The sequence below is a fragment of the Pan paniscus genome, chromosome 13 (assembly GCF_029289425.2).
Source record: "Pan paniscus chromosome 13, NHGRI_mPanPan1-v2.0_pri, whole genome shotgun sequence".
Lineage (NCBI taxonomy): Eukaryota > Metazoa > Chordata > Mammalia > Primates > Hominidae > Pan > Pan paniscus.
Genome location: NC_073262.2, coordinates 44,676,381 through 44,703,558, shown reverse-complemented (window position 1 = coordinate 44,703,558; position 27,178 = coordinate 44,676,381). Strand labels below are relative to the sequence as shown.

Sequence of the window (27,178 nt, the reverse complement as noted above, 5' to 3'; positions counted from 1 at the left end):
TCTAAATTAGGATTTCGTTTTTAAGAAAAATAATAGAATTACCTTTCTATTACTGATTTATAGTTTAATTCCATTGTGATAGAGAAACATACTTTGTATGATTTCATACTTTCAAACTTTTTTTAAATTTCATTATTATGATTATCACCAAGGATATAGCCTCTCTTGGTGAATGTTCCATGTGCACTTGAAAATTATGGGTATTCTGCTATTGTTGGATGGCTATTCTACAAATGTCAATTAGTTCCAGTTGGTTGATGGTGTTGCTCACTTTGTCTATTACCTTGTTTTTGTTTATTACCTTGTTTTTGTCTATTCTATTGATTACTGTGATAAAAGTGCTGAAGTTTCCAATCAGAAATGAATCATTGCAAATTTTCCATTTTTCCTTTAAATTTTTGCTTCATATATTTTGAATGTCTGTGGTTAGATGCATGGACATCTAGGATTATATGTCTTTTTGGTGAATTCACTCTTATGATGTTATGTTCTTCTGTGTCCTTGGTAATTTTCCTTGCTCTGAAATTGGTTTTGTCTGATATTAATATAGCCATTCACATTTTCTTTTTGATTAGTACTTGTGTGGTATCGTTTTTCACCCTTTTACTTTCTACCTGCCTTTATCATTATTTTGAAAGTAGGTTTCTTGTAGATAGCATATTGTTAGATGTTCTTTCCTTAATTATTTTAATATTTGTTTTTCTGATTATGTGCTTTGAGTATTCAAACTTAATGTATTTATTGATGGTTTGGATTTAGGTTTACCATGTTATCATTCATTTTCTGTTCTCTGATTTGCATTGCTCTGTTTCCTTTTGGATTATTTGGGTATTTTTTAGTTCTCCATTTTAACTTAGTTATTGAGCTTTTAAATATATTTCTTTGTATAGGTTTTTTTAGTAACTCTAGGAATTAACATACATTCTTAACATTTCCGTCTAGTTAGAATTAGTATTTTCCCACTTGGAGTGGAAGGAATGTAGACATCTTCCATCCCATAGGTTCCTTTAACCTCCTCCTTTATGTTGTTGTTGTCATGTATATTAAATCTGCATACATTGAAAACTGCATTAGATAATATTATAATTTTGTGTTTAACTGTCAAATATTTTTTAAAACTTAAGAGGAGAAAAATGGTGTGTTATATTTACCCAGCTATTTATTATTTCTGTTGCTCTTCCTTCATTTCTGAAGTTCAAAGTTTCCCTCTGGTATCATTTTCCTTTTGTATAAAGATCTTCCTTTAACATTGCTTTAGAATAGGTATACTGGCTATGACTTCTCTTAGTTTTTCTCCATGTGATAATGTTCTTATTTTACCTTCATTCCTGAACATACTTTTGCTGGATATAGATTTTTGGGTTGACAGTGATTTAGCACTTTGCAAATATTATTCCACTTCTTTCTGGCCTCCATGAAAAATCTGCATTCATGCAAATGAATGTTCCCCTCTGTGTGATCTGTTGTGGTTTCTGGCTGCTTTAAGATTTTTTTCATTGTCTCTAATTTTCAGCAGTATATGATGTCTCTGGGCATTGATTTCCTTGGATTTTTCAGCTTGCAGTTTGCTGGGCTCTTGTGTCTGTAAGTTAATGTTTTGAATCATATTTGGGATGTTTTCAGAAATTATTCTTGATATTGTTCTGCACTGCACTCCCTTCTCCTTCTGGAACTCTGATGACAGAGTGTTAGACCTTTGTTGTTGTCACACAGGTCCCTGAAGTTCTATTGGGATTTTTTCCCCCTAACCTTTTCTCTCTGTTCTTCAATTGGATAATTTCTGTTGAGCTATTTACATGCTTACTGATTCTTTCCTTTTTCATCTCATTTTATAATTGTACTCTGCCACTGGATTTTATTTTAGTTATTTTATATTTTTCATTACTAACATCTCCGCTTTATTTTTTATCTATTTATCTGCTATTATTTTTCATTTATGTCAAAAGTGTTCACCCTTACTTCTTAGAGCATGGTGATATAAGAGCTGCTTTAAAGTCTTTTTCTGATAATTCCAACAACTGTGTCATCTTGGTGTTGCCATTGTTGACTATCTTTTCCCTTAAAAGTTATTGAGATCTCATAGTTCTTTGTGTGTCAGGTAATTTTCGATTGTATTCTGGGCATCTTAAATGTTATGTTATGAGACTCTGGGCCTTGTTTAGTTCCTATGGATAATAATGATTATTAAGTTTTTTAAGCAGTTGACCCAGTTAAGTTCAGGCTGCAAGTTCTTACTGGCCTTCAGGGGCTGTTTCTTATGTCAGTTTGTCAGTTCAGGTTTTAAGATGTTTGCAGTGCCACTTGGATAATGTGGATCACCCAGTGGCCCCTGTGGGACCTGAAATATGTTCTACCCCATGGTTCAGTTCCCAAAAGACTCTTATATGCTGTTCAGGGTCAGATCCACTCATACAGCTTGGGGGTAAGTCCGGGAACTCATACACAGCATTATGGGATCTTCTGCTTGAGACCCCTCCTCTTGGCATTCTCCTAGGCACTTCCTGATGTCTAGGAGCCCTCCTTTCCTAGTTTTCTTGATGGAAAGCTGGGGCTTTCATTTTCCCTCTGCCATACACTTCCTGCAACTGTGTCTGCCTCTGAAACCAAGTGGCAGGGAGACAGAGATAGAAAAAAGAAACAAGGATTCTCTCCCATGCCCTTGGGACCACAGTTCCTCTGGTCAGAGAGGATTCCTGTCCCTCAGAATTTTAGATGTCTGCACGACCACCACTGCCATTACCATAATGAGGTTGCCTAGGGGAATAGGGTGGGAGAAATCATCACTCAAATACACATCTCTCATTCCCTCATACCCTTAAGGACCCTTTTCCCTCTCTTCAGATCTGAGAGGGCTTCTTTTGGAGTCCTTTATGTCCATGCCCAGTTTCAAGCTGGTATTGAGTTCAGACCAGGGCACACCACAGGAACAACAAAACAAGAAACTCACCACAGGATCAGTGTTACTTCGAATTCTGGTTTCCTTCCCCAGTCTACCTGCTGCTGTTTCCCTCTAGAGTCCTCAAACGGCTGATCTATACACTCTCCCCAAGGTTTTTAGTTGTGTTCAAATGGATGGGGTGAAGTGTGCAACTCCGTCTTTATCATTGTTTGTATATTGATGTTTCTGGAAATCACTAAAAGAATTTTCTAAGCACTGTTTGCTTAATAGTATGAGGAATACAAAAGCAAAAAGTAAGGGAACAAGCATTTATTTGAATACATACCACAATTTTTAAGTTAATACAATAACTTCATAAGGTAGAAAAAAATCAAGAGGGGCCAGGTTTATCTCTGGACAATGGGATGATACAGAAAAGGCTTATATCCCTGGTCATCCCAAAGCCACAGCCAACAGTGGTCCTTACTGTCTGAAGGGCAGTGTCTGCTTCATAATTAGGAGATGTCACGGATTTTGTGAGTTGTATTTTAATGAAGCATTCCAAAAAGACTATGCCTTAGCTAAAACTAATAGTCTTGCTTTTGGGGAGATATCAGGCTGTGTGGCTCACCAGCTTGGGGAGAGTTGGGAGTCTGAAGACCTTCTCCACAGTCCTGACTTCATCCATGGAATGACAGCCTATCCATGTGGCCAGATAGGTTGCCCACTGCAGACTCCAGGTGGAGTTTCTCTTGTGAGTTTTGATGTGAAAGGCATCCCCTGGAGCTGTGCATATTTTGGTTGTGTGCTCTGTTCACAAGGAAAAGTCCTCAGCAATTAGAAAGACTGCAGGGTGGCAATGACAGCCTGTCATTTCTTTTCTTCATTTGCCCTCTGTCTCTTTCCTCCTCTTCCAGTGCTGGAGAAAGACGATCATTACCTCTCCAGAGTCTTTGAATCTCCCTAGAAGAAGCCATCCACTCTCCCAGAGTGCTCCAACGGGACTGAACCACATGGGCTGGCCAGAGCACACACCAGGCACTGGTGAGTTACGCGCCTCTCTCTTTTGCTATGTACTCTGGATCCTGGCATGAAGGACAAGAAGCTAGTGCTGTTGGCAGCTGTATCCACTTGCCTGGTAGAAGTAGCTTGAAGGTGAGAGAGATAAACAATTGTCCTCTTCCTTCAGTTAGGGAGGAGTGCCTACTACCCAAAGAAAGGGAATTATTGGCTGGGCACAGTGGCTCATGCCTGTAATCCCAGCACTTTGAGAGGCTGAAGCAGGCGGATCACTTGAGGTCAGGAGCTCAAGACCAGCCTGGGCAACATGGTGAAACCCCATCTCTACTAAAAATACAGGCCAGGTGTGGTGGCTCATGCTATAATCCCAGCACTTTGGGAGGCCAAGGTGGGCGGATCATATGAGGTCGGGAGTTCGAGACCAGCCTGACCAGCATGGAGAAACCCCATCTCTACTAAAAATATAAAATTAGCTGGGCATGGTGGCACATGCCTGTAATCTCAGCTACTCGGGAGGCTGAGGCAGGAGAATTGCTTGAACCTGGGAGTCAGAGGTTGCGGTGAGCCAAGATCACGCCATTGCACTCCAGCCTGGGCAACAAGAGCAAAACTCCGTCTCAAAAAAAAAAAAAAAATTATCTCCATATGGTGGTGCATGCCTGTAATCTCAGCTACTCAGAGGGAGGAGGCAGGAGAATCACTTGAATCTGAGAGGCGGAGGTTGTAGTGAGCTGAGATTATGCCACTGCATTCCACCCTGGGCGACAGAGTGATACTCCGTCTCAAGAAAAAATAAAAAAAGGAATTCCTAGAGTCCCCCAGCTTGGCTCCATTAGTTAATTTTGAGCAGAACTACTGACTGTCCCTTCGTCTCGTAGTAGGATGTATAACTTCAAGGAGACAGAATCATGTAGGGAGCTGTCTCTAATCAGCTGATGGAACTTGGGTGTTTTCCGTTCTGAGGAATAATGGCCTCTTCCTTGAGTTTTATGGCAGCCTGTATGAGTCCTTTCTCCAAACTATAGCAAATAGCATCACATCACATATCTGTCCATAAAAGGCCTGGCTTTCTGTGTTAGAAGGGAATTGGGCCGCAGGTGAGAGCCAGGGTGGGGCCTCTTTATGTAGAACAACCACCTTCCTCACACCCAACCCAGCAGGGCTGGACACGCTAAGTGAGGCTCAAGGCACATCTGTCTTCTGGTGGAAGGACAGATGTGGGGTCTCAGGTCTTGAGCAGGTGCAGATTGTGTTAGGTGGTGACCTTACAGTCTAAAAACTCATGGCTGCTGGAGGGAGGGGCCAAATCTGGTGTTGAAGAAAGATGAACAAGGGTAAAGCCCTAAGAGTTAGAAAAACAAAACAGCCACACCTGTCAAATGCGTGCTTTGTCCAGGCTTGGGAGGAGCGGGCTGGCAGTGGAGGCTGTTGGTAGTCAGGTCCTGTCGGTGCCGAAGACCCATAGAAAGCCAGTGTGGTGAGGCAGAGGATGACGGTGGATGATGGTTGGCCCTGAATGCTGGAGTTTGGCATGTGCCTTGCTAAGGAATCAGCTCTGATGCAGACTCTGAGTTGAGCTCTGAATCTGACTCAGCACATTCGAGGTGCTGGTCCTGAGGGAGCTGGCTGCTCAGATTAGCTGGTGGATGTGGTGGTTGTCCATCAGCAGATGGATGTATTTAGGCTGCACCGTGAAGTGGAGTTTTATTCTTTCCCACATAAAGTTGTGATCTTAAACTCACAAGCAAAGTTATGAAAAGGTGTTTGACAAGTGTTGAAGAAACTTTCCCAATTTCTTGCATGAGCCCTTCATTAAGTCATAGAGTTATTTAGAGTCTTGTGGAAGGGACAGTAACCAGGGAGAGGAATCTTTCCAGAGAGAATCCTCAAAGCTGATTTTGGCCTTTCAAGTCAGTACCTCCTTACAATTCAGAGCTTCATAATCATATTTTCCTATTATTTCAGTGTCACTTGAAATAATTGGCAGATGAGTTCATTGCAGAGGAAATTTTAAAACCTTCATGCCACCAGTGACATCCAGCATGTATGCATACCAAGGGCACTGCTCTGGAAGTCAGAGGTCAGGGCTCTAGCCACACTTCACCTTAGGGTGAGAAATTGGGCACATCCCTCCATTTCCCTATATGTCAGGTTCCTTTTTTCTTTTTTTCTCAGAAATTCTGCAAGAAAGCAATCAGATTCCTTTTTCTTCAAAAAAGGAGTGAAAGCTCCTGTTTTCCTATTTTGTAAGGATAATGGGAGAGACTAGCCTGGACTATCCTGGAGTTTAGCTTAGGAAAGCTTTCTTTTCTTTTCTTAATTACTGCTTCCACTTCCAACTGATCTGTTCCTGACTTTGTAGAATTTCTACTTTGTAGAGATTATATTTCTAGTTTCTATCCCTGGAACCTGTCATCATTCTCATTTGAATTCTCATTCAAATTTGATCCATTTTCTGCCCAGTTCTGGGAGAATTTCTGTTTCATCTTCTGCTTTGTTTTCCTGTTTTGTTTTGTTTTGTTTTTTTCTCACCTGTGTTCACTGCCTTCACTGGCAGTTTGTGATTCAGTGATCATGTTTTTAATCTGCAACAATCTTTCCAATGTCCTTTTGAAGCCATTAAGAACAGAAAATTGGGATTTTTGTAAAATTTTCTTGTTATTTCCAAATTTCAGTTCATTTCCAAATTCATCTGCTCTTCTTTCAAGGTTTTCTGTTTGTTTGTTTGTTTTTTATTTACTTTATTTTATTTATTTACTTATTTTTTGAGACGGAGTCTCGCTCTGTCACCCAAGCTGGAGTGCAGTGGTGCGATCTCGGCTCACTGCAAACTCCACCTCCTGGGTTCACGCCATTCTCCTGCCTCAGCCTCCCAAGTAGCTGGGACTACAGGCACCCGCCACCACGCCTGGCTAATTTTTTCTATTTTTTAGTAGAGACAGGGTTTCACTGTGATAGCCAGGGAGGTCTCGATCTCCTGACCTCGTGATCCGCCTGTCTTGGCCTCCCAAAGTGCTGGGATTACAGGCATGAGCCACCATGCCTGGCCTGTTTGTTTTTCAATGGGGTCTCGCTCTGTCGCCCAGGCTGCAGTGCAGTGGTGCGATCGATCTCGGCTCACTGCAACCTCCGCTTCCTGGGTTCAAGCAATTCTCCTGCCTCAGCCCCCAAGTAGCTGGGGTTACAGGTCCCCACCACCATGCCCAGCTAATTGTTGTATTTTTAGTAGAGACAGGGTTTTGCCATGTTGGCCAGGCTGGTCTCAAACTCCTGACCTCAGGTGATCTGTCTGCCTCAGTTTCCCAAAGTGCTGGAATTACAGGCGTGAGCCACCACACATGGCCTCTTTTGAGGCTTTTTGTTAATAGGTGAAATTTCTTTATTTGCTCGTCTGTGTGGACAGCAGTCTTCCCCCAGCAGTGGTGTGTTGTTAAGTAGCACTGGAAGTGACGTTCTTTCAGAGATTGTTATGGGTTCCTGTTAACATCCTTCAAACACAGCTGAAGGAGGATGAGGAAGGCAAGGCTTTCTTGTGATGAATGCCATGAGTCAGCGCCTAGAGGCTTGTGGGGAGCTGTCAGTAGTCCTGGCAGGGAGCTCCTCCCCCTCACTAGAATTTCTTCTCCACGTTTGGAAGGGTGGCCAAGAATCAGCCTGATGTGGGAGCAGGCCACCTCTCCCTGGCAAATCGGTGTCCAAGATAAACCCCCACCACACCCGCCCATCTCTCAGTGGAGCTGGCAGGGCCAGGTGCATCTCTGAGAGTCCCTGATGCCTCCAGAGTTCGTGCCTGTGGCTTTGGAAGGGTTGGCTGGGTTTCACCAGGAATACCTGGTAGTATGGTTATTTCACAAGCTGTAGGTCACCTCTTTCTTCAAACCACTTTGTTGTATCTTGTGGCTAACACCCTTCATCAGTCTCTAGTACTAGTAAAGGATGCTTTCTATTTTTTAAACAGCTTTGTTGAGCTATAGTCACATACAGTTCGGTGGCAGGATATTCACAGATACGTGCGGTCATCACCAGTCCATTTTAGAACATTGTCAGCACCTCATAATAAGCTCTGTACCTTTAGCTATTACCCCCCACCACCACCCGAAGGAACCACTTATCTACTTCCTGTCTCTGTAAATTCCCTACCCTGGATTTGCCTATGGATGGAATCATGTAGGAACTGGTTTTGTGACTGGCTTCTCTCACTTATAATAATGTTTTCAAGGTTCTTCCACATGTCACATGTACTTCAGTACTTCATTTCTTTCTTTGGCCAAATAATATTCCATTGTATGGATACACCACAGTTTGCTTATTTATTCATCCATTGATGAGCAATTGGATTACTTCTACTACCTTGCACTTCTGTGCTAGGGAGATGGCTTCTGTCCTTAAATCTCAGGAACCAACCTCTGCTAGGTTTAGACTTTTCTTTTACAGCTTCCTCACTTCTCTCAGCCTTCATACAATTGGAAAGAGTTAAGGCCTTGCTCTGGATTAGGCCTTAGCTTAAAGGAGTGTTGTGGCTGATTTGATGTTCTATCTAGACCACTAAAACTTTCTTCCTATTGCAATCAGGCTGTTTCACTTTCTTATTCATGTGCTAACTGGAGTAGCACTTTTCATTTCCTACAAGAACTGCTCCTTCACTTTCAGAACTTGGCTGTTTGGCTTGAGAGGCCTAGCTTCTGGGCCATCTTGGCTTTGACATGCCTTCCTTACTAAGCTGAATCATTTCTAGCTTTTGATTTAAAGTTAGAGATATGTGACTCTTCCTTTCACTTGAAAACTTAAAGGCCATTACTGGGTTATTAATTGGCCTAATTTCCATATTGTGTCTCATGAATAGGGAAGCCCAAGGAGAGGGAGAGAGACAGAGGAATGGATGGTCGGTGGAGCAGTTGGAACACACAACATTTATTGATTAAATTTGCCATCTTCTATGGGCACAGTTCATGGCATGTCTTCACTTCTTGTTTTCCCTGTCTCATCTTTTTATTGCTCTATTCCTTCTTTACTGTTTTCTTTTTCACTGAGTGAATATTTTCTAATGTAGTATTTTAATTTTATTAATGATTCTTTCACTATATTTTTTGAGATTTGTTTTTAATGGTAGCTTTAGCGTTTCATGTATATATATATAACTTACCAGCATCAACTTCAGATTTATACTAGCTTAATTCCAGTAATATATAGAACTATTACTCCTTTATAGCTCTATTCCCTTCCCCCTTTTTGTGTGGTATGATTGTTATGCATATTATACTTATCAATGTTATAAAGCCAGCAGCACATTAGTAAAATGATTACTCTACCATGTGTCACCATTTTCTTAGCCTATTACAGCTTTTCTCTCATCTACCTCCTTTATGCTGTTATTGACATATATTACATTTCTATATTATATGCTCAATAATACATTATACACATTATTTTATACAGTTGCATGTTAAGAGAAGAAAGGAGAAAATAAGAATAGTGTTTTTTATAATTACATCATTACCTTTTCTAGTACTCTTTTTGTATTCATGTGGATTTACATTATCATCTGGGGTCACTTGCTTTCAGTCTAAAGAATGCCCTTTAGTATTTCTTATAAGTTAGGTCTACTAGCAACAAATTTTCTCAGTTTTGTTTATCTGGGAAAATCCTTATTTAGTCTTCATTTTTGAAAGGTTAGCTTTCTGCATAAAGGATTCTTAGTTGCCAAGATTTCTTTTTTAAAAAAAATCCTTTTAGCAGGCCTTTGACAGAATTCAACAGCCCTTCATGCTAAAAACTCTCAATAAACTAGGTATTGATGGAACGTATCACAAAATAATAAGAGCTATTTATGACAAACCCACAGCCAATATCATACTGAATGGGCAAAAACTGGAAGCATTCCCTTTGACAACCGGCACAAGATAGGGATGCCCTATCTCGCCACTCCTATTCAACATAGTGTTGGAAGTTCTGGCCAGGGCAATCAGGCAAGAGAAAGCAATAAAGGATATTCAGTTAAGAAAAGAGGAAGTCAAATTGTCCCTGTTTGCAAATGACATGATTGTATATTTAGAAAACCCCATCATTTCAGCCCAAAATCTCCTTAAGCTGATAAGCAACTTCAGCAAAGTCTCAGGGTACAAAATCAATGTGCAAAAATCACAAGCATTCCTATACACTAATAACAGACAGCCAAATCATGAGTGAACTCCCATTCACAATTGTTACAAAGAGAATAAAATACCTAGGAATCCAACTTACAAGGGATGTGAAGGACCTCTTCAAGGAGAACTACAAACCACTGCTCAATGAAATAAAAAAGGACACAAATGGAAGAACATTCCATGCTCATGGATAGGAAGAATCAATATCATGAAAATGGCCATACTGCCCAAGATAATTTATAGATTCAATGCCATCCCCATCAAGCTACCAATGACTTTCTTCACAGAATTGGAAAAAATTACTTTAAAGTTCATATGGAACCAAAAAAAAAGCCCGCATTGCCAAGACAATCCTAAGCAAAAAGAACAAAACTGGAGGCATCATGCTACCTGACTTCAAAGTATACTACAAGTCTACAGTAACCAAAACAGCATGGTACTGGTACCAAAACAGAGATATAGACCAATGGAACAGAACAGAGGCCTCAGAAATAACACCACACATCTACAACCATCTGATCTTTGACAAACCTGACAAAAACAAGAAATGGGGAAAGGATTCCCTATTTAATAAATGGTGTTGGGAAAACTGGCTAGCCATATGTAGAAAGCTGAAACTGGATCCTTTCCTTACACCTTATACAATAATTAATTCAAGGTGGATTAAAACTTAAATGTTAGACCTAAAACCGTAAAAGCCCTAGAAGAAAACCTAAGCAATACCATTCAGGACATAGGCATGGGCGAGGACTTCATGACTAAAACACCAAAAGTAATGGCAACAAAAGCCAAAATAGACAAATGGGATCTAATTAAACTAAAGAGCTTCTGCACAGCAAAAGAAACTACCATTAGAGTGAACAGACAACCTACAGAATGGGAGAAAATTTTTGCAATCTACCCATCTGACAAAGGGCTAATATCCAGAATCTGCAAAGAACTTAAACAAATTTACAAGAAAAAAACAACCCTGTCAAAAAGTGGGCAAACGATATGAACAGACACTTCTCAAAAGAAGACATTTATGCAGCCAACAGACACATGAAAAAATGTTCATCATCACTGGTCATCAGAGAAATGCAAATCAAAACCACAATGAGATACCATCTCATACCAGTTAGAATGGCAATCATTAAAAAGTCAGGAAACAACAGGTGCTGGAGAGAACATGGAGAAATAGGAATGCTCTTACACTGTTGGTGGGAGTGTAAACTAGTTCCACCATTGTGGAAGACAGTGTGACGATTCCTCAAGGATCTAGAACTAGAAATACCATTTGACCCAGCCATCCCATTACTGGGTATGTACCCAAAGGATTATAAATCATGCTGCTATAAAGACACATGCACATGTATGTTTATTGCAGCACTGTTCACAATAGCAAAGACTTGGAACCGACCCAAATGTCTGTCAGTAATAGACTGGATTAAGAAAATGTGGCATATATACACCGTGGAATACTATGGAGCCATAAAAAAGGATGAGTTCCTGTCCTTTGCAGGGTCATGGATGAAGCTGGAAACCATCATTCTGAGCAAACTATCACAAGAACAGAAAACCAAACACTGCATGTTCTCACTCATAGGTGGGAAGTGAACAATGAGAACACTTGGACACAGGGCGGGGAACATCACACAGGGAGGCTTGCCATGGGGTGGCAGGGGGAGGGATAGCATTAGGAGAAATACCTAATGTAAATGATGAGTTAATGGGTGCAGCACACCAATGTGGCACATGTATACATATGTAACAAACCTGCACGTTGTGCACATGTACCTTAGAACTTAAAGTATAATTAAAAAAATAATAACAAATATTAAAAAATCCTTTTAGCACATTTAACACACTATCCCACTGTCTTCTGGCTTCTGGAGTTTCTGCTAAGAAATCAACTGTTAATCATATTGAAGAAGGCTTGATGAGTTATATGTTGTTTGCTGCTATTCTCTTTTAGGATATTCCCCCTTGTCTTTTACTTTCAGCATTTTTACTATGATGTGTCTGTCTGTGGATCTCTGGAATTATTTTACTTGGAAATAACTGAGTTTCCTGGGTGTGTAGGTTATTGTTTTTCAATAAATTTGGAAAGTTTTCAGCCATTATTTCTTTGAATATTTTCCCCTTCCCCTTTCTTCCCCTTTTTCTCTCTCTTTCTGATATTCCCATTACACATATGTTGGTGCACTTAATAGTGTCCTACACTTCTCTGAGGCTTTGTTCATTTTTTTTTTCATGGTTTTCCCTTTGTTCTTTGGCTTATGTAATTTCTATTGATCTATCTTCAAGTTTGCTAATTATTTCTTCCATCTGTTCAAACCAGCTGTTGAGCCCTTCTAGTGAACTTTTTATTTCAGTTATTGTACTTTTCAACTCCAGAATTTCCTTTTTTAAAAAATTTGAATGCGTTCATTGATATTCTCTGTTTGGTGAGACACTGTCATCACATCTTTTGTCTTTTAATCATGTTTCCTTTAGTTCTGTGAACATGTTTATAATTACTACCTTGGACTTGATAAATCTGATACGTAGTCATTCTCACAGGCAGTTTCTATTGCCAGCTTTTTTCCCCATTGTATGGGTCAAACTTTCCTGTTCCTTTGCATATGTCATAATTTTTGGTTGGAAACTGGACATTTTAGATAATATTATAGCCACTCTGAGAACCGCTCCCCCACTAGGTTTGCTACTGTTATTTGCTTATTTATTAACTACATGAACTGTTTTATTTTAGTGAAGTCTATTTCCCTTCCCGTGGGGTTAAGCTTCTGATGTTGCTCCTAAAGGAGATACAGCACTGGGTATGCCCACAGTCACCCATGGATGGCAGTGGCTTTACTAGGGCTCTCTTCTATATTTCTCTGACCACACCACACTGTTAAGCTCCACTCATTGTTTGCTGATTGCTCTGTTATTTTCAATATTGTCCTGGGGCATAAATTGCTTTACAAGCTATCAAATGCTGGCACACCTCAGAAAGGATCACTTTCTGAGGTCAGTGTTTGGTATTTCTTCTGATCCTAGAAGGGCTCCTCCCAGCTACCTTATTCTCTGTTCTCTCATGCAAACTAGTGGGGTTACAGTCCAGGCTATATCTCCATTAGAGCCACAGATTTCCTCTTAATTCCCTCACTGCAACCTCCACTGTTCTTGAAAGCACCTTTAGGTTGCAGCTTCTCCATGCTCTGTTACAAAATGAGCCCAGTTCCTTTAGGAAGAGATCAGGAGCTATCTGTTTTACAACCTGCTTCCCCCAGGCAAAATCTTTGAGCCAGAGCTCTGGGGTGGGGACAATGGCAAGCTCTGTGGAGCCCTTGGGGAGGGAGAGCAGTAGCCTAAGGTCCTCTCAGCTTGCCTCTCCTGGCATAGAACCACCACCTTAGAAGCAGGGGTAGTTTCTTTTGCTGTCAGTCTGCCCCTACTGGGGGGTACCTCACAGGATATGAACAGACACTTCTCAAAAGAAGACATTTATGCAGCCAAAAGACACATGAAAAAATGCTCATCATCACTGGCCATCAGAGAAATGCAAATCACAACCACAATGAGATACCATCTCACACCAGTTAGAATGGCAATCATTAAAAAGTCAGGAAACAACAGGTGCTGGAGAGGATGTGGAGAAATAGGAACACTTTTACACTGTTGGTGGGAGTGTAAACTAGTTCAACCATTGTGGAAGTCAGTGTGGCGACTCCTCAGGGATCTAGAACTAGAAATACCATTTGACCCAGCCATCCCATTACTGGGTATACACCCAAAGGACTATAAATCATGCTGCTATAAAGACACATGCACACGTATGTTTATTGAGGCACTATTCACAATAGCAAAGACTTGGAACCAACCCAAATGTCCAACAATGATAGACTGGATTAAGAAAATGTGGCACATATACACCATGGAATACTATGCAGCCATAAAAAATGATGAGTTCATGTCCTTTTTAGGGACATGGATGAAATTGGAAATCATCATTCTCAGTAAACTATCGCAAGGACAAAAAACCAAACACCACGTTCTCACTCATAGATGGAAATTGAACAATGAGAACACATGGACACAGGAAGGGGAACATCACACTCAGGGGACTGTCGTGGGGTGGGGGGAGGGGGGAGGGATAGCATTAAGAGATATACCTAATGCTAAATCACGAGTTTGCAGCACACCAGCATGGCACATGTATGCATATGTAACTAACCTGCACATTGTGCACTTGTACCCTAAAACTTAAAGTATAATTTTTAAAAAAGCCAATAAATAAATAAATAAATATATAAAAAATAAAGTGTTGTACCCTAAGAAAAAAGTTAAACCAAAAATAGATAAGCCTTTTCAGGGATTATAGCCTCTTCTCAATTCCTTTACATACCATAAAACTTACCCTTTTAAAGTGTGCAATTTAATAGTTTTTTGTTTTTTACATTTTAAAGGATTGTTAACAAATAAAATAAAATAAAAAGACTAATTCTTCACAAACTCTTCCAAAAAATAGAAGAGGAGGGAACACTTCCCAACTCATTCTTTTTTTTTTTGTATGTCATTACAATGGAATTCAGTTCAGCAATTAAAGGAGTAAACTTCTGATACATGCTGCGACATAGATGAACTTCAAAACATTATTCTAAGTGAAAGAAGCCAGGCTCAAAAGATCATATATTATATGATTACATTTATATGAAATCCTTGAAAGACAAATTTATAGAGACAATAATCAGAACAGTCGTTGCATAAAGTGAGAATCGGGATTAACTATAAATAGGCATGAAGGAACATTTTGGGTGGGGGTGTTGAGAATGTTCTAAAATTGGATTGTTATGATTGTTGATAACTGCAAATATACTAAAATTGTTAAATTGTACAATTGTGGGCTGGATGTTTGTGTTCCTCCAAAAATTCATGTGTCGAAATCCTATACCCCGATATGATGGTATTGGGAGGTAAGGCCTTTGGGAGGTAATTAGGTCATGAAGGTGGATCCTTCATGAATGGGATTAGTTCCCTTATAAAAGAACCCCAGAAAACTCTCTAGCCCTCTTTCCCACCGTGTGAGGATACAATGTGAAATCGGTAGTCTGCAGCCTGGAAGAGGGCCCTCACTGGAACTTGGCCAGGCTGGCACCCTGATATCAGACGTCCAGCTTCCCTAACTGTGAGAAATAAATTACTATTTTTTTTATAAGCCACTCAGTCTGTAGTATCCAATTATAGCAGCCTGAACTAAGGCATTTTACAATGGGTAGATTTTAATGGTATGTAATTTATACTCAATAAAGTTTTTAAAAAGAACAAAAAAAAAAAAAGAAAGAAGCAGGGGTAAAGGCTCCCCAAGCCTCAGTATGCTCAGCTTGCCAAAGAAGGAAGTCACCCCGGCTCACCACTCTCATCAGTAACAGACGGCTTCCTGACTAAGCCTCAGCAACAGGTGGCTGGGGGCAGGATGAGAAATACCACTGTCCTCCTCTTCCAGGGAAGAAAGATCCCTGGCTGAGAGGTGTGGGGAGAAGGAGCCCTGTGTTGTTGGCTGTAGTCTGGAGTGGAGTCTCTGCCTCAGTGAGCTGTAAAGGGGGAGAGGGGAATGATCTTGGTTAAAACCCTACAGATTCTCACCTTTCTTACTGAATTGTCATTGATTTTCTTGAATGGATGTTTCTCTTTTTTTTTTGAGATGGAGTCTTTTTTTTTTTTGCTGGGGAGGCCGGGGGAGGCAACGCAGTCTTGCTCTGTTGCCCAGGCTGGAGTGTAGTGGCACAATCTCAGCTCCCTGCAACCTCCGCCCCCCCCGGTCCGAGCGATTCTCCCACCTCAACCTCCCAAGTAGCTGGGATTACAGGTGTGTGCCACCATGCCTGGCTAATTTTTGTACTTTTAGTAGAGACGGGGTTTCACCATGTTGGCCAGGCTGGTCTTGAATTCCTGACCTCAAGTGATCTGCCCAACTCAGCCTCCCAAAGTGCTGGGATTACAGGCATATGAGGCACCACTCCCGGCCTTGAATAGATGTTTCTTTATTTGCTGTTTACTCTTCAGGACCATTCCAGAGGTTTTAAATGGTTGTTTTTAAAACAGTGTTCACCAGTTTCACTGAGGATCAGGTCAATGGAGTTCCTCTCACTGTCCTGCAAAAGTCAATCGCATTTTCTCTAGTATTGGTCATTTCAGTGAGAGTCTTAGAGCAGATGTTGAATGGCTGTGCTCATGGCATATCTAGATACATTTCTTTTCTTTCTTTTTCTTTCTTTTTTTTTTGAGATGAGGTCTTACTCTGTTGCCCAGGCTGGAGTGCAGTGGCATGATCTTGGCTCACTGCAACCTCTGCCTCCTGAGTTCAAGTGATTCTCCTGCCTCAGCCTCCCGAGTAGCTGGGACTACAGGCGCACGCCACCACACCAGGCTAATTTTTGTATTTTTAGTAGAGATGGGGTTTCTCCATGTTGGCCAGGCTGGTCTCGAACTCCTGACCTCAGGTGATCTGCCCGCCTCGGCCTCCCAAAGTGCTAGGATTACAGGCATGAGCCACCACGCCCAGCCTAGATACATTTCTTAAACTTCCTTCTTTTATCGCCAGCAGCTAGCATGATGTTCTGCACATAGAAGGTTTACAGTGTCATTTGCCAAGGACATTGATGGTATTCCAACACAAAGTGTCTGGGGAATCCTCTGAATGGGGAGAAAGGGAATTAACGGTTGCACAGTGGTTCAAAGCATGAGTGGCAAGCACTGGAACCAATTCCACCACTTCTGAGCATATAATCTTGGATTATTCTGAGCCTCAGTTAATTTCAGTGGTAAAATGGGGCTAAAATAGTAGCTATCAGATAAAGTTGTAGATATTAAATAGTATATGCAAAGTACCTCACATCTGGTATATGCTTAATAAATACCAACTAATATTTCAGACATTGCTAGGTGTGACTGCATATCTACACATCATTCACTTAATCCTCACAATAATCCTGCAAAAGTAGTTGTCAGTATTCCTATTTGTGGATAAGGAGAGAATGACACAGGAAGATTAAGTAATTTGCCCAAGGTCACAACTAGGAAGAGACAGAACTGAACCCAGGATTGAACCCACATCACTCTGGCCTTTGGCTTCTTTCCATCCAGCACTGTTGTGGAAACTGAAGTGCAGGGTTAATTAGGAGAGACAGAGCAGAAGCCTGTCTCTAGACTTAGACAAGCTTTGATCCCATTCTGTTTCTGTTTTTTTGTGTACAGTAGAATTTCATTGACCACCTTCACATCATCAAGCCAGTCTCAAAAAACACTGAACCTTCTGTGCTGGCCTTTCTGATAAAGACACTGCATTATTAATTCATACATACATAATCACATTGCATGCATATACACACAATATATATACAGTCATGTGCCATATAATGGCATTTTGGTCAGTTACAGATTGCATATACAGTGGTGGTCCCCTAAGATTATAATGGAGCTAAAAAAAATCATCAGGTGATGAGTGAATGTGAAGGCCTAGGACATTACTGTACACTATGTAGACTTTATAAACATTACAGAACAAATTCCAGTCCTGCAAGCTGTATTCATGTTAAGTCCCTTATACAAGTGTACCATTACGATGTTAATATTTTATACTATATTTTTACTGTGCCTTTCCTATGTTTTGATTTGTTTAGATATAAGAATACTTACCATTGTGTTATCACCCTACAGTATTCAGTACAGTAACATGCTGTACAGGTTTGCAGCCTAGGAGCAGTAGGCTCTACCATATAGCCTAGGTGTGCAGTAGGCTATACATTTAGGTTTGTATAAGTTATGCTCTATGATGTTCACACAAGAAAATCACCTAACAACACATTTCTCAGGACATATCCTGGTTCAGCAACTCATGACTGTATATGAGCAATATATGTAAATGTACCTAAATGATTATTTATGATTATAAACCTACCATATGATGGTAAAGGGATCACCCATCTCTTTTAATAGTATCAGAAGTGGGCCTGTAAGCTTTATGGGGACGGAATCTTCCCCTGGTGAAGGCAGCTAAGTCTCCCTGCACCAGTCTTTGTCCCCAGAGATCCCCAGCACCTTTGATGGTAAGTGTTAATTTCAGCTGTCCTCACCCCCAGGGTCTTAGGAAACATAGATCCCCTTTTCACACTGGAGCTCAAATGGGGACACTCTGCCCTTACCCACAAGACAGCTAGGAGCAGGAGACCTGATTCAAAATTACTGAGGTCTCCGGAAGATTAACAAGGGAAATGGACTCAGTAAAAGCATGGGGTTCGGCTGTCTGGCTGACACAGTGGCTCACACAGGCTCCTTCTGCTCAGGCCACAGCCATCTTTATGCACTGGCATGGCACCCTCCACTTAGCAGCACACCTCAGGCCCCTGAAAGTCCTGACCCCAGACAGCGAGAATCCTCCCTCTCCTTCCCAGCTGACCATTGGGTCCAGCCCCCTCATTCCTCCACGGGCTGCTTGCCCAGCATGGAGCCTGCAGCAGGTGCGCTGTACTCCCTGGACACAGTGATGGGTAAGGCCCCTTTGCCCTCATGGCACACCTGGTCTGCAGGGAGCAGACGGGAGAAGCATCAAGCCACTGACAGATGGAATAAGTGCTGAGAAGGAATCAGTGAAGCCTCACTGAGGGGGGACATTCACTGAGATCTGAAGACCAAGAAGGAGCCAAGCCATGAAAAGCCAAGAGAAGAGCATCCCAGGTGAAAGGGACAGTAAGTGCCAGGCCCTGAGGCAAGAAGGAACAGCAGCAAGGTGGCGGCTGTGGCAGAAGTGCAGGGAGCATGGGACAGAGAGGGACAGGAGGAGGAAGAGAAATCAGGCAGAACATGCAGCATCCCCCAGGTCTTACGAAGTGTGAAGGGAAGCCTCTGAAGATAATGATGCAGGAAACGAGCAAGATGTGATTTATGTGTATTTTAGAGCTCCCTTGGGCTGCTCAGTAGGTGACACTGACGCTGTCACCAAGCACGGTATGGCGGTGGTAGCAATGGAGTAAGAGAAATGGACAACTTGGACATTTATTTTGAAGGTAGACCCCACAAGACTTGCTGATGGCCTGGGAGGGGTAGTGGGCTCTGGCAGTGACCATCCTTTCCCCAGCACTTCTCCCCACCCACCAGGGCTAAGCTTGCAGCCTTCAGAGGACAGCTGTAGGACACAGATGGTGACCCCATGCAGAAGAGCCTGCATGAGGGATGAGGAGTGAGAGAACTGCTCTTCCCAAGGACAAGAAAGACTGGAAGCAGGCCGGGCGCGGTGGCTCATGCCTGTAATCCCAGCACTTTGGGAGGCCGAGGCGGGCGGATCACGAGGTCAGGAGATCAAGACCATCCTGGCCAACATGGTAAAACCCTGTCTCTACTAAAAATACAAAAATTAGCTGGGCATGGTGGCGCGTGCCTGTAATCCCAGCTACGTGGGAGGCTGAGGCAGGAGAATCGCTTGAACCAGCGAGTCGTAGGTTGCAGTGAGCCGAGATCGTGCCACTGCACTCCAGCCTGGCGACAGAGCAAGTTTCTGTTTCAAAAAAGGAAGCAGAGGCTGGAAGGTTGCGTGCTGGCTACAGAGTGACCAGGAAAGGCACTCTTTCCTGGAGGAACTGAGGAGGGGGCTTTGATGTGATGATCTGGCTGAGTCATCCCCCAATTCCCATCAAATTAAACACCCAGCAACACCGGTTATTACCTTAAGCATGTATGGAGCTTCCAGTCTACCTAAGCCTGTGGTGGCCCACTGCCCCAGCCCCCTGGGTTGTTAGGTCAAATAATCATATACTCATGATAGACAAGATACTAGAGGTCTCACAAGGAGAGGAGAAAGCGTCTATGAAGCTGCAGGGCCTCTTATGGTACAGAGCTTGGAGCACATATAGCTTCCGGATGGAGATGGGCCACAGGAAATGGACCCCAGTGGAGGGCAGGGCACCAAATGCCCAGTTTTCTAGCACCCACCCTATACTAGCTGGTGTGCTGGAGCAAGGCATGCACCTCTCATTTCATCCTCTCCCTCTCAGTACTTCTGCTGCTTACACTAGAAGCAGCCCCCAAGGGCTTTGGGGGAATGATAATGCTGTGTACATGGGGTCGGGGCGGGGAGGGGGGCAGTCAGGGGAAGGCCATCAGCAGCCCTGATTAGCCGCTATCACGACTGCCCCTCAACCTCCAAAGGGAGACCAAGTCTCCCACAGTTTTTCACCTCCTGGAATTTGCATTTGCATTTCATATCCTGACTTGTCACCTTGTGTGGAGCTTCTGGGTGGACTCTAAGAACCTAGAAGAACCTGTGTGTGTCTGGGAGGGGCAGATGAAATAGTAATGCCCTTCCTTATCCACCCCCCACCTCGCACACACACTCCGAAAAAAATAAAACTCCTGGCTCCTTGCAGTGCGCCTCGTGGCCCCAATCTTCGTGTGTGAACTCTTGCACTGTAAAACCCGGTCACTGAACTCTTCCACATGCTTTCTAAAATCGTTTGGCATGGACTTTCCTCGGCCCCTTAATCACCACAGGGTGTGTCCTGCCCGGGCTGTCAGGAGGGTCGCAGGCGCCCGGTGGTCCACGCTCACCGTGCGCCTGGCTGAGCGCAGATGAGGGGCGTGTCCCGTCTGAGCGCGCTCCCCCCGCCGGCGCGCACGCCTGCCCGCCGGGTCTCTGCCCTGGGCCGAGCCGGGCCACCTGCTTGCGTCCTCGCCCTGGATGGCGTGGGAGGCGCCGCCAACCGTCTGAGCTGGAATCCTTGCGGTGAAAAAGTGGGCGCCCACCAGCCCTCCTCACCACCGCGGCTGCGACGCGCCTGGGCGTCGCCTCCTAAGGATGGCCCTGTCCTAACACACGCGTGCGGACACAGGTGGCTGCGGCGCGGCCCTGCGGGCACCGAGGACGACCCGGAGCCCCGCGCCCGCGCCCGCCGCCGCAGCCGCTCCAGGCCTGCGTGCGCGCGTGCGTGAGCGCGTGCCGACCGGGCCCGCGACCCGCACTGGGGTCGCCGTTGAGGCTCAGCGCCCGCCGGGCGGCGGGTAGTGGGCAGCGAGCTGACGCGCTGCGCCCTGCCGGGAGGGCGCCTGGCCTCGCTCCGAGCCGCGCGCGCCCCGCGCCTGCCAAGGGTCCCAGCTGCCGCGGCCACAGAGCCCGAGCGGGGGGTCGGCTGAGAGCCTCCTTAACGGAGCCCCATGATGTCAGCCGGCCCGGAGCGGCGGCCGCCCGCACGCCCCTCGCCCTCCGACTGCGACCCCGGCCCCGGCTCGCGCGCCCCGTCCCCCGGCAGCCCCGCGGCCGCCGCACCGCCGCCCCCGGCCCAGCCTTCCCCGAGCCTGTGGCTGGAGCTCGGGCCCGCCTGCATGCGGGCGCAGCAATGCCCCAGCGAGTCAAGCGGGCAGACGAGTGGCGATCTCGGCACTAGCAGCAGCAGCAGCGCCGGGCTGTCCCCGGGCTCCGACTCGGACAGCAGCGGCGTGGTGTGTGGCGGCCGCGGAGGCAACGGGGGCATGCGCGGCGCCGTGTCCCGCTCCTGGAGCCTGGAGAGCCTGCGCTCGGCCACCGCCGGTAAGGACGCCGCCATCCCCGCGCCGCACGCGCCCTCCGCGCCCGGGTCTGTGCTCTTGGGACCCCCCGCCCCCCTCCTGCCTTTCCTTCTCCTCCCTCACTTTCTGCCTGTCGTTTCCATCTCCTGGTCCCTTCCTTCCCATTGCTTCGCCCTGCTATTCCTTTTCTTTTTCTGGTTTCTTTCTGATTCCCACTGCCTGTCTCTCTGATCCACGTCTACCGGTGGGCCACCTGTTACAGCCGGGACCTTGTTGGCCCCCATACCAGAGCGCGTTGTCAACTGGGAAACTGATTAAGGTGAGACTAGAATTTGGTGCCCGATGCGCTGTGTTCCTTTCCCCAAACTGTTCTTGACCAATTGCACCTGTCTGGCTTTCCCTACCGCAGCTGCTTAGCCTCTGTAAAGCCAGGAGGATGGAAGGGGGCCGCTGGCCGAGGGTGGAACGGATTGCGCCACCTGGCTGTGAGTGCGCTTGGTCCTGACCGCAGGACTGCAGCTCCCAGCGGAGGCAGCTGGTCCTGGACCCCTCTGAACAAGACTGCGTTTTACTGACCTGGCATTGCTCTGGTGTCTCCTGGGACCGTGTGATCCCTGTAGTGCTCCCGAATCTACCTGGAGGGCCTAATTTGGGTTACTGGTGGAGAGGAAGATTTTGTCCCTAAATATTAATGGAGCAAGGAAGTCAAGAGTGGTTTTATGAATGGTGATCACCTACCCTTGGTTATTTGCTGAGAGAATTCTTTATATTTCACTTCTTGCAAACATTCTCAAATATTGTAGCTTCTGCAGTGGGGTTTGTCAAGGGCAACAGTTGCTGCCTGGAAATGAGAGAGTTATACACCCACTATGCTTCTGCATGGGGCTGGAGGTGCAGCCTGTGAAAGCTGCAGGGCCTCACGTAGGTGTGGAATGAGACTCAGAGCATCAAAGCCAGAGGAGCAGAGGGCCATAGGGATGGCAGAATGTGGAGCACAGGCCTTGTTGGGCAGATATAGAGCAAGGTCGGCTCTGGCTGGGTTGAGAGCACCTGGAATGACAGATTCAGAGTTTGGACTTTGCAGTCAGCGAGTTTGGGAGAGAGAAGTGAAGGACATGCAGACCTCTGCATTGAGCACTCCATGACGCATCTGCCCTTTCCCAAAACACACGCATGAAATTCAGAAAAGTTGAATAATCCAGCTGTTGATGTTTCCTTCAACGGAGAGTTTTCCATTGTTCTGCAGCTCTGATTCCATCACATCCCTGTTCCCTTGAAACTGTCCTTTCCGTCCTCTCTGGAGCTTAAATAGAACCCATTTTGGGAACCCCAAGCTAGATCATACCCTAAGTGGGGCCTGAAGCAAACTGGCAGAGGACTCCTGCCCCTTTCCTTATTCAGACGGCTTTCCTTCTTTTCCAGAGGCCTCAGTCCTCCTGGGGACACCTCCTCCTTTCTTTCTTCCTTCTGTCCCAGGGTAAGTGCGCCAGTGAGACAGATGGAAATGGCAGAGACCCTAGTTTATTAGGCAGCCCAGAGATCCAGGGACTCCCTGGTTTATTAGGCAGCCCAGGGACACAGAGGCAGCCTGGATAATTTTCAGAGATAACAGCGATGCTTGCATGAAGATCTGGAGAGAGAGAGAGTTGGGGGCAGGGGGTGGGGAAGGAGGACAGGGTAAAAGCTGAGGCCTAGGAAGTTGCTCTTTGAGGGGCCCAGGGCTGCCCGGCAATGGCAGGGCAGGGTTTAAAACAACATGATGTAGTCAGAGTTGATGTGAGACCCAGAAACGAATGTTGTGCCCCCTCACAGACACTGCACCACTGAGGGTAGGCTCTGGGTATCTCTAGGTCCATAGGCAGCACACTACCCGGGGAGTGCTGGTCAGTAACCAGCCACAGAGGCACTGAGGAAGACATTTAAAGTCACCTCTTCATCCTCTCTGCCCCCACTTCCTGCCTTGTTTGGTAGGACCTGCATCAGCAGTGACCAATGCTCGATGTGTAAAAAGACACTCCCGTGTATGCCTTAGAGCCAGTTGAATCTGTGAAGTCGTCTGTCCTTCTCAACTGGTCAGAATTAACTGTGCCTAAGACTCGCCTCTCTTCTTCTACAATGGAACTAGCTATTTCCTGTCCCTGGGAGGAATTGCGGAAACAGGCACTCAAATAATCCTCTTTGAATATGGTTGGAAAAGGCTGGTAAGGGAGGAGAACTTGAAGGGAGGAGAGAAGGGAGGTTACCTTTTGAGCACTCTCTACATGCCAGGCACAATATTCCCTGCTAATCTGGATTTGAAACAGGCTCAGAGGTGTGGTAACTTATCCAAGGTTACCTGGTGAGGCTGCGTCTGAGCAGAGCTTCAGGCCCGGCTGGATGTAACGTGATGAGGCTCTTTGCTGGGTTTTCAGCCAGTCTGTGCCAGCGAGGACGGGCAGCATGCCGGTCCGGCTGGTGCGTTGGAATAGTCCTGACTGCTCACACACTCGCTGATGTTACTGTTTTCATTCAACAATCATGGCTTTTTCCTGGATGCCAGCTTTCCTATTTGCAAAGCAAAGAAATTAAAAGCAAAGTTCTGACCTCTTTGCTAATCACCTCTAAAATGCCATGACTCTAGTCAGGGGTATTGATCTGGGGGGTGCGCCCCACTGAGTCGCCATTGATTGCACATTGTGTTTCTGTTTGACTAGTCTAACGGCTGAGACAAAGGACACATGTGTTTAACTGAACTGCATTTCTCTCTTAAGGAAGATTAAGAGTTCCCAGTAAGGGATCGTCAGCACAGCTTGATTGTGGTGTGATTTTTGTGGTGGGGCCTGTCGCTAAACATTTTTGGAGTTCCCAGCAAGAATCTGAAAAGTGAGTGCTTGTGACTGGATAGCAGCTTCCTCACAGGGTGCACAGCAGTAGACAGGGAATCCAGGCAGGGCCTCTAGACTCGCCTTGCTTTCAAAAGACTCCTTGAATTTTAAATGCTCTGTGTTGGCATTTCCACTGAAATGTCGTTCATCTGGCTGTGGAGAGGACTTCCCTTTGAGGCAGAATTCGAACACGAAATATAGCTGACAGGGTGGAATTTCCATGGCCCTTCTTTGTGCCCCGCTGTTCTCATCTCCCCTCGGGCCCCTGGAGCCTCCAGCCCATCAGCTGTGCTGCCACACTGCTGGTACTCAGCTGAAGCTTTCACAATTTCTGTTCTGGATGTGTCATCTGACAAGCCGAATTCTCTCTTCGGGCTTCTGGGGCTGACAGTTTTCATGTTTACCTCCTTTTCCATGGTCAGTGTCATGGGATCTCTTCTTGGTGGAGAAGCCGTGCTGCTTCCACATTCCCCCGCAGGCTTCTGCAGCATGCATCCGCAGGCGAGGCCTCTCCTGCAGCCACACATTTATTTAACACCTGTTGTGTTCCAGGCACAGTGCTAGGCTCTAGAGGTGGTAGATGCATCATACACATTTCTTACCCTTAAAGAAATCACAGCACAGGGAGACAGACAGTGATGCCCCATTATGTGTGCTAAGCACGCTGACAGAAGCTCAAAAACATGGTTATACCAGAGGTTCTGAGTTATTCCAGTGTTAGGGTACAGACTGAAGTCAACAAAGGCAAAGAGCACTTAGAGCAGAGGCCAGGAGATACCAGGCACCAGCTTCCAGGTGTCCCCTCCTGTGGAATCACATGGACGATGCTTCAGTCACTCTGCCTCAATATGTGACACCTGTGAAATATTGCCAACCAGATAAGTTCCCCAAGCCTTGGTGTTCAGGGTTCTTATTGGAGGTCAGTTATTTAGGCAGGCAGCACCCACAAGACTGACCTTAGTTGCTCAGTCTCTAGCCCCTCCAAAGGTCAGACTAATACAGTGTAGTTCAAGCCCCCACCCCCCAACCATAAATCACATTGTTGGGGGAAATTATCTGGCATGGCCCAAGGCCCTAGATACACAAAGTGACTCTCATCAGTCAGGATATTCCTAGGGCTTAAAGGTGATCTCGTAGGAGCCGGTCAAGGGCCAGTTCTCCCTTTGGAATTTGTAGTGTTTAAACATCCCCAAGCCTTAACTGCACAGATGAGGAAGCTTAAAGTAGGACCCAACCTATAATGTGGGGCAGGCCAGGAAGGAAATGGTTCAGAGAAACCATTCAGAAGGAGGCTCTCCCTGAGGCCTAAGACCTGCAAGTTAGCCTTGGTAAGGAACAGTTTGGTAAGAGCTTTTGGGAGAGAGGACTAACATAAACAAATGCAGAAGGATGTAGGAAGGAAGGGAACCTGTGTGCCCTGAGCCCCTGTTCTGGGTACTGCATTGGATGCTTTCAGTCTGCAGCAATTGCAAATAGTATGAAATGAAGAGCACTGCAAGAAATGAGGCTAGAGACAGGCCGGCTGCAGCTCCCTGCTAAGAAATATGAACTATTGGCCAGGCACAGTGACTCATGCCTGTAATCCAAGCACTTTGGGAGGCCAAGGCGGGCAGATCACAAGGCCAGAAGTTTGAGACCAGCCCGGCCAAAATAGTGAAACCCCGTCTCTACTAAAAATACAAAAATTAGCCGGGTGTGGTGGCACGCGCCTGTAGTCCCAGCTACTTGGGAGACTGAGGCAGGAGAATTGTTTGATCCCAGGAGGCAGAGGTTGCAGTGAGCCGAGACTGCGCCACTGCACTCCAGCCTGGGCAACAGAGCAAGTCTCAGTCTCAAAAAATAAAATTAAATTAAAAATAAAGAAATATGAACTATCCATTATACTTGGAGCTGTGGAGAGGTTTTAAGCAGAAAGTTTTTGTGGCTACTTTGCTTGCTTGCCTGCTCTCCCCTCTTAGAGATGATCATAAGTAGAAAATGCATTTAGTACGCCTAACCTACTGAACATCATAGCTTAGCCCAGCCTACCTTAAATGTGCTCAGAACACTTACATTAGCCTGCAGCTGGGAAAATCATCTGACATAAAGCTGATTTTATAATAAAGTGTTGAATATCACATGTAATACTGTACTAAAAGTGGAAAAACAGAATGGTTGTGTGGGTACTTGAAGTACAGTTTTTACTGATATGTACCACTTTTGCACCGTCGTAAAGTCAAAAAATCATATGTCAGCTGGGTGCGTTGGGTCATACCTGTAACCCCAGCACTTTGGGAGGCCGAGGCAGGCAGATCACGAGATCAGGAGAGCGAGACCATCCTGGCTAACATGGTGAAACCCCGTCTCTACTAAAAATACAAAAAAAATTAGCCAGGCATGGTGGTGGGTGCCTGTAGTCCCAGCTACTCGGGAGGCTGAGGCAGGAGAATGGCATGAATCCGGGAGGTGGAGCTTGCAGTGAGCCGAGATCGCGCCACTGCACTCCAGCCTGGGTGACAGAGTGAGACTCCGTCTCAAAAAAAAAAAAAATCATATGTCAAACTATCGTTATGTCGGAGGCCATCTGTATTTATTTTTAAAGTTATATACAGTAAAAGGCACACTTTTTGGTGTACAATTCTTAGAGTTTGACAGACACATGCAGGTAACTACCCACCATAATAAAAATATAGAAGAGTTTTATTGCCCCAGAACATGAGTGCGGCCCTTTGTGGTCCATTCATTCCCCAACTCCAGTGCCTCGCTGATCTAGACTC

The 27,178-nt window shown here is 45.1% G+C and overlaps 1 protein-coding gene across 6 annotated transcripts in view; it reads left to right on the top strand.

The window, feature by feature from the left end:
* ARHGEF4 (Rho guanine nucleotide exchange factor 4) overlaps positions 1-27,178 on the top strand; it is a 206,915-nt gene that overhangs the window by 102,027 nt on the left and 77,710 nt on the right. For 5 of the 6 annotated variants that reach the window (XM_055109386.2, XM_055109385.1, XM_057301584.1 and 2 more), the window contains one exon: positions 3,796-3,922. In XM_055109386.2, the coding sequence (XP_054965361.1) occupies positions 3,796-3,922 (127 nt within the window). Of the gene's footprint in view, positions 1-3,795; positions 3,923-20,968; positions 21,581-27,178 lie in introns of those variants that run through there. The other variant, XM_055109388.2, reaches the window with a different exon arrangement.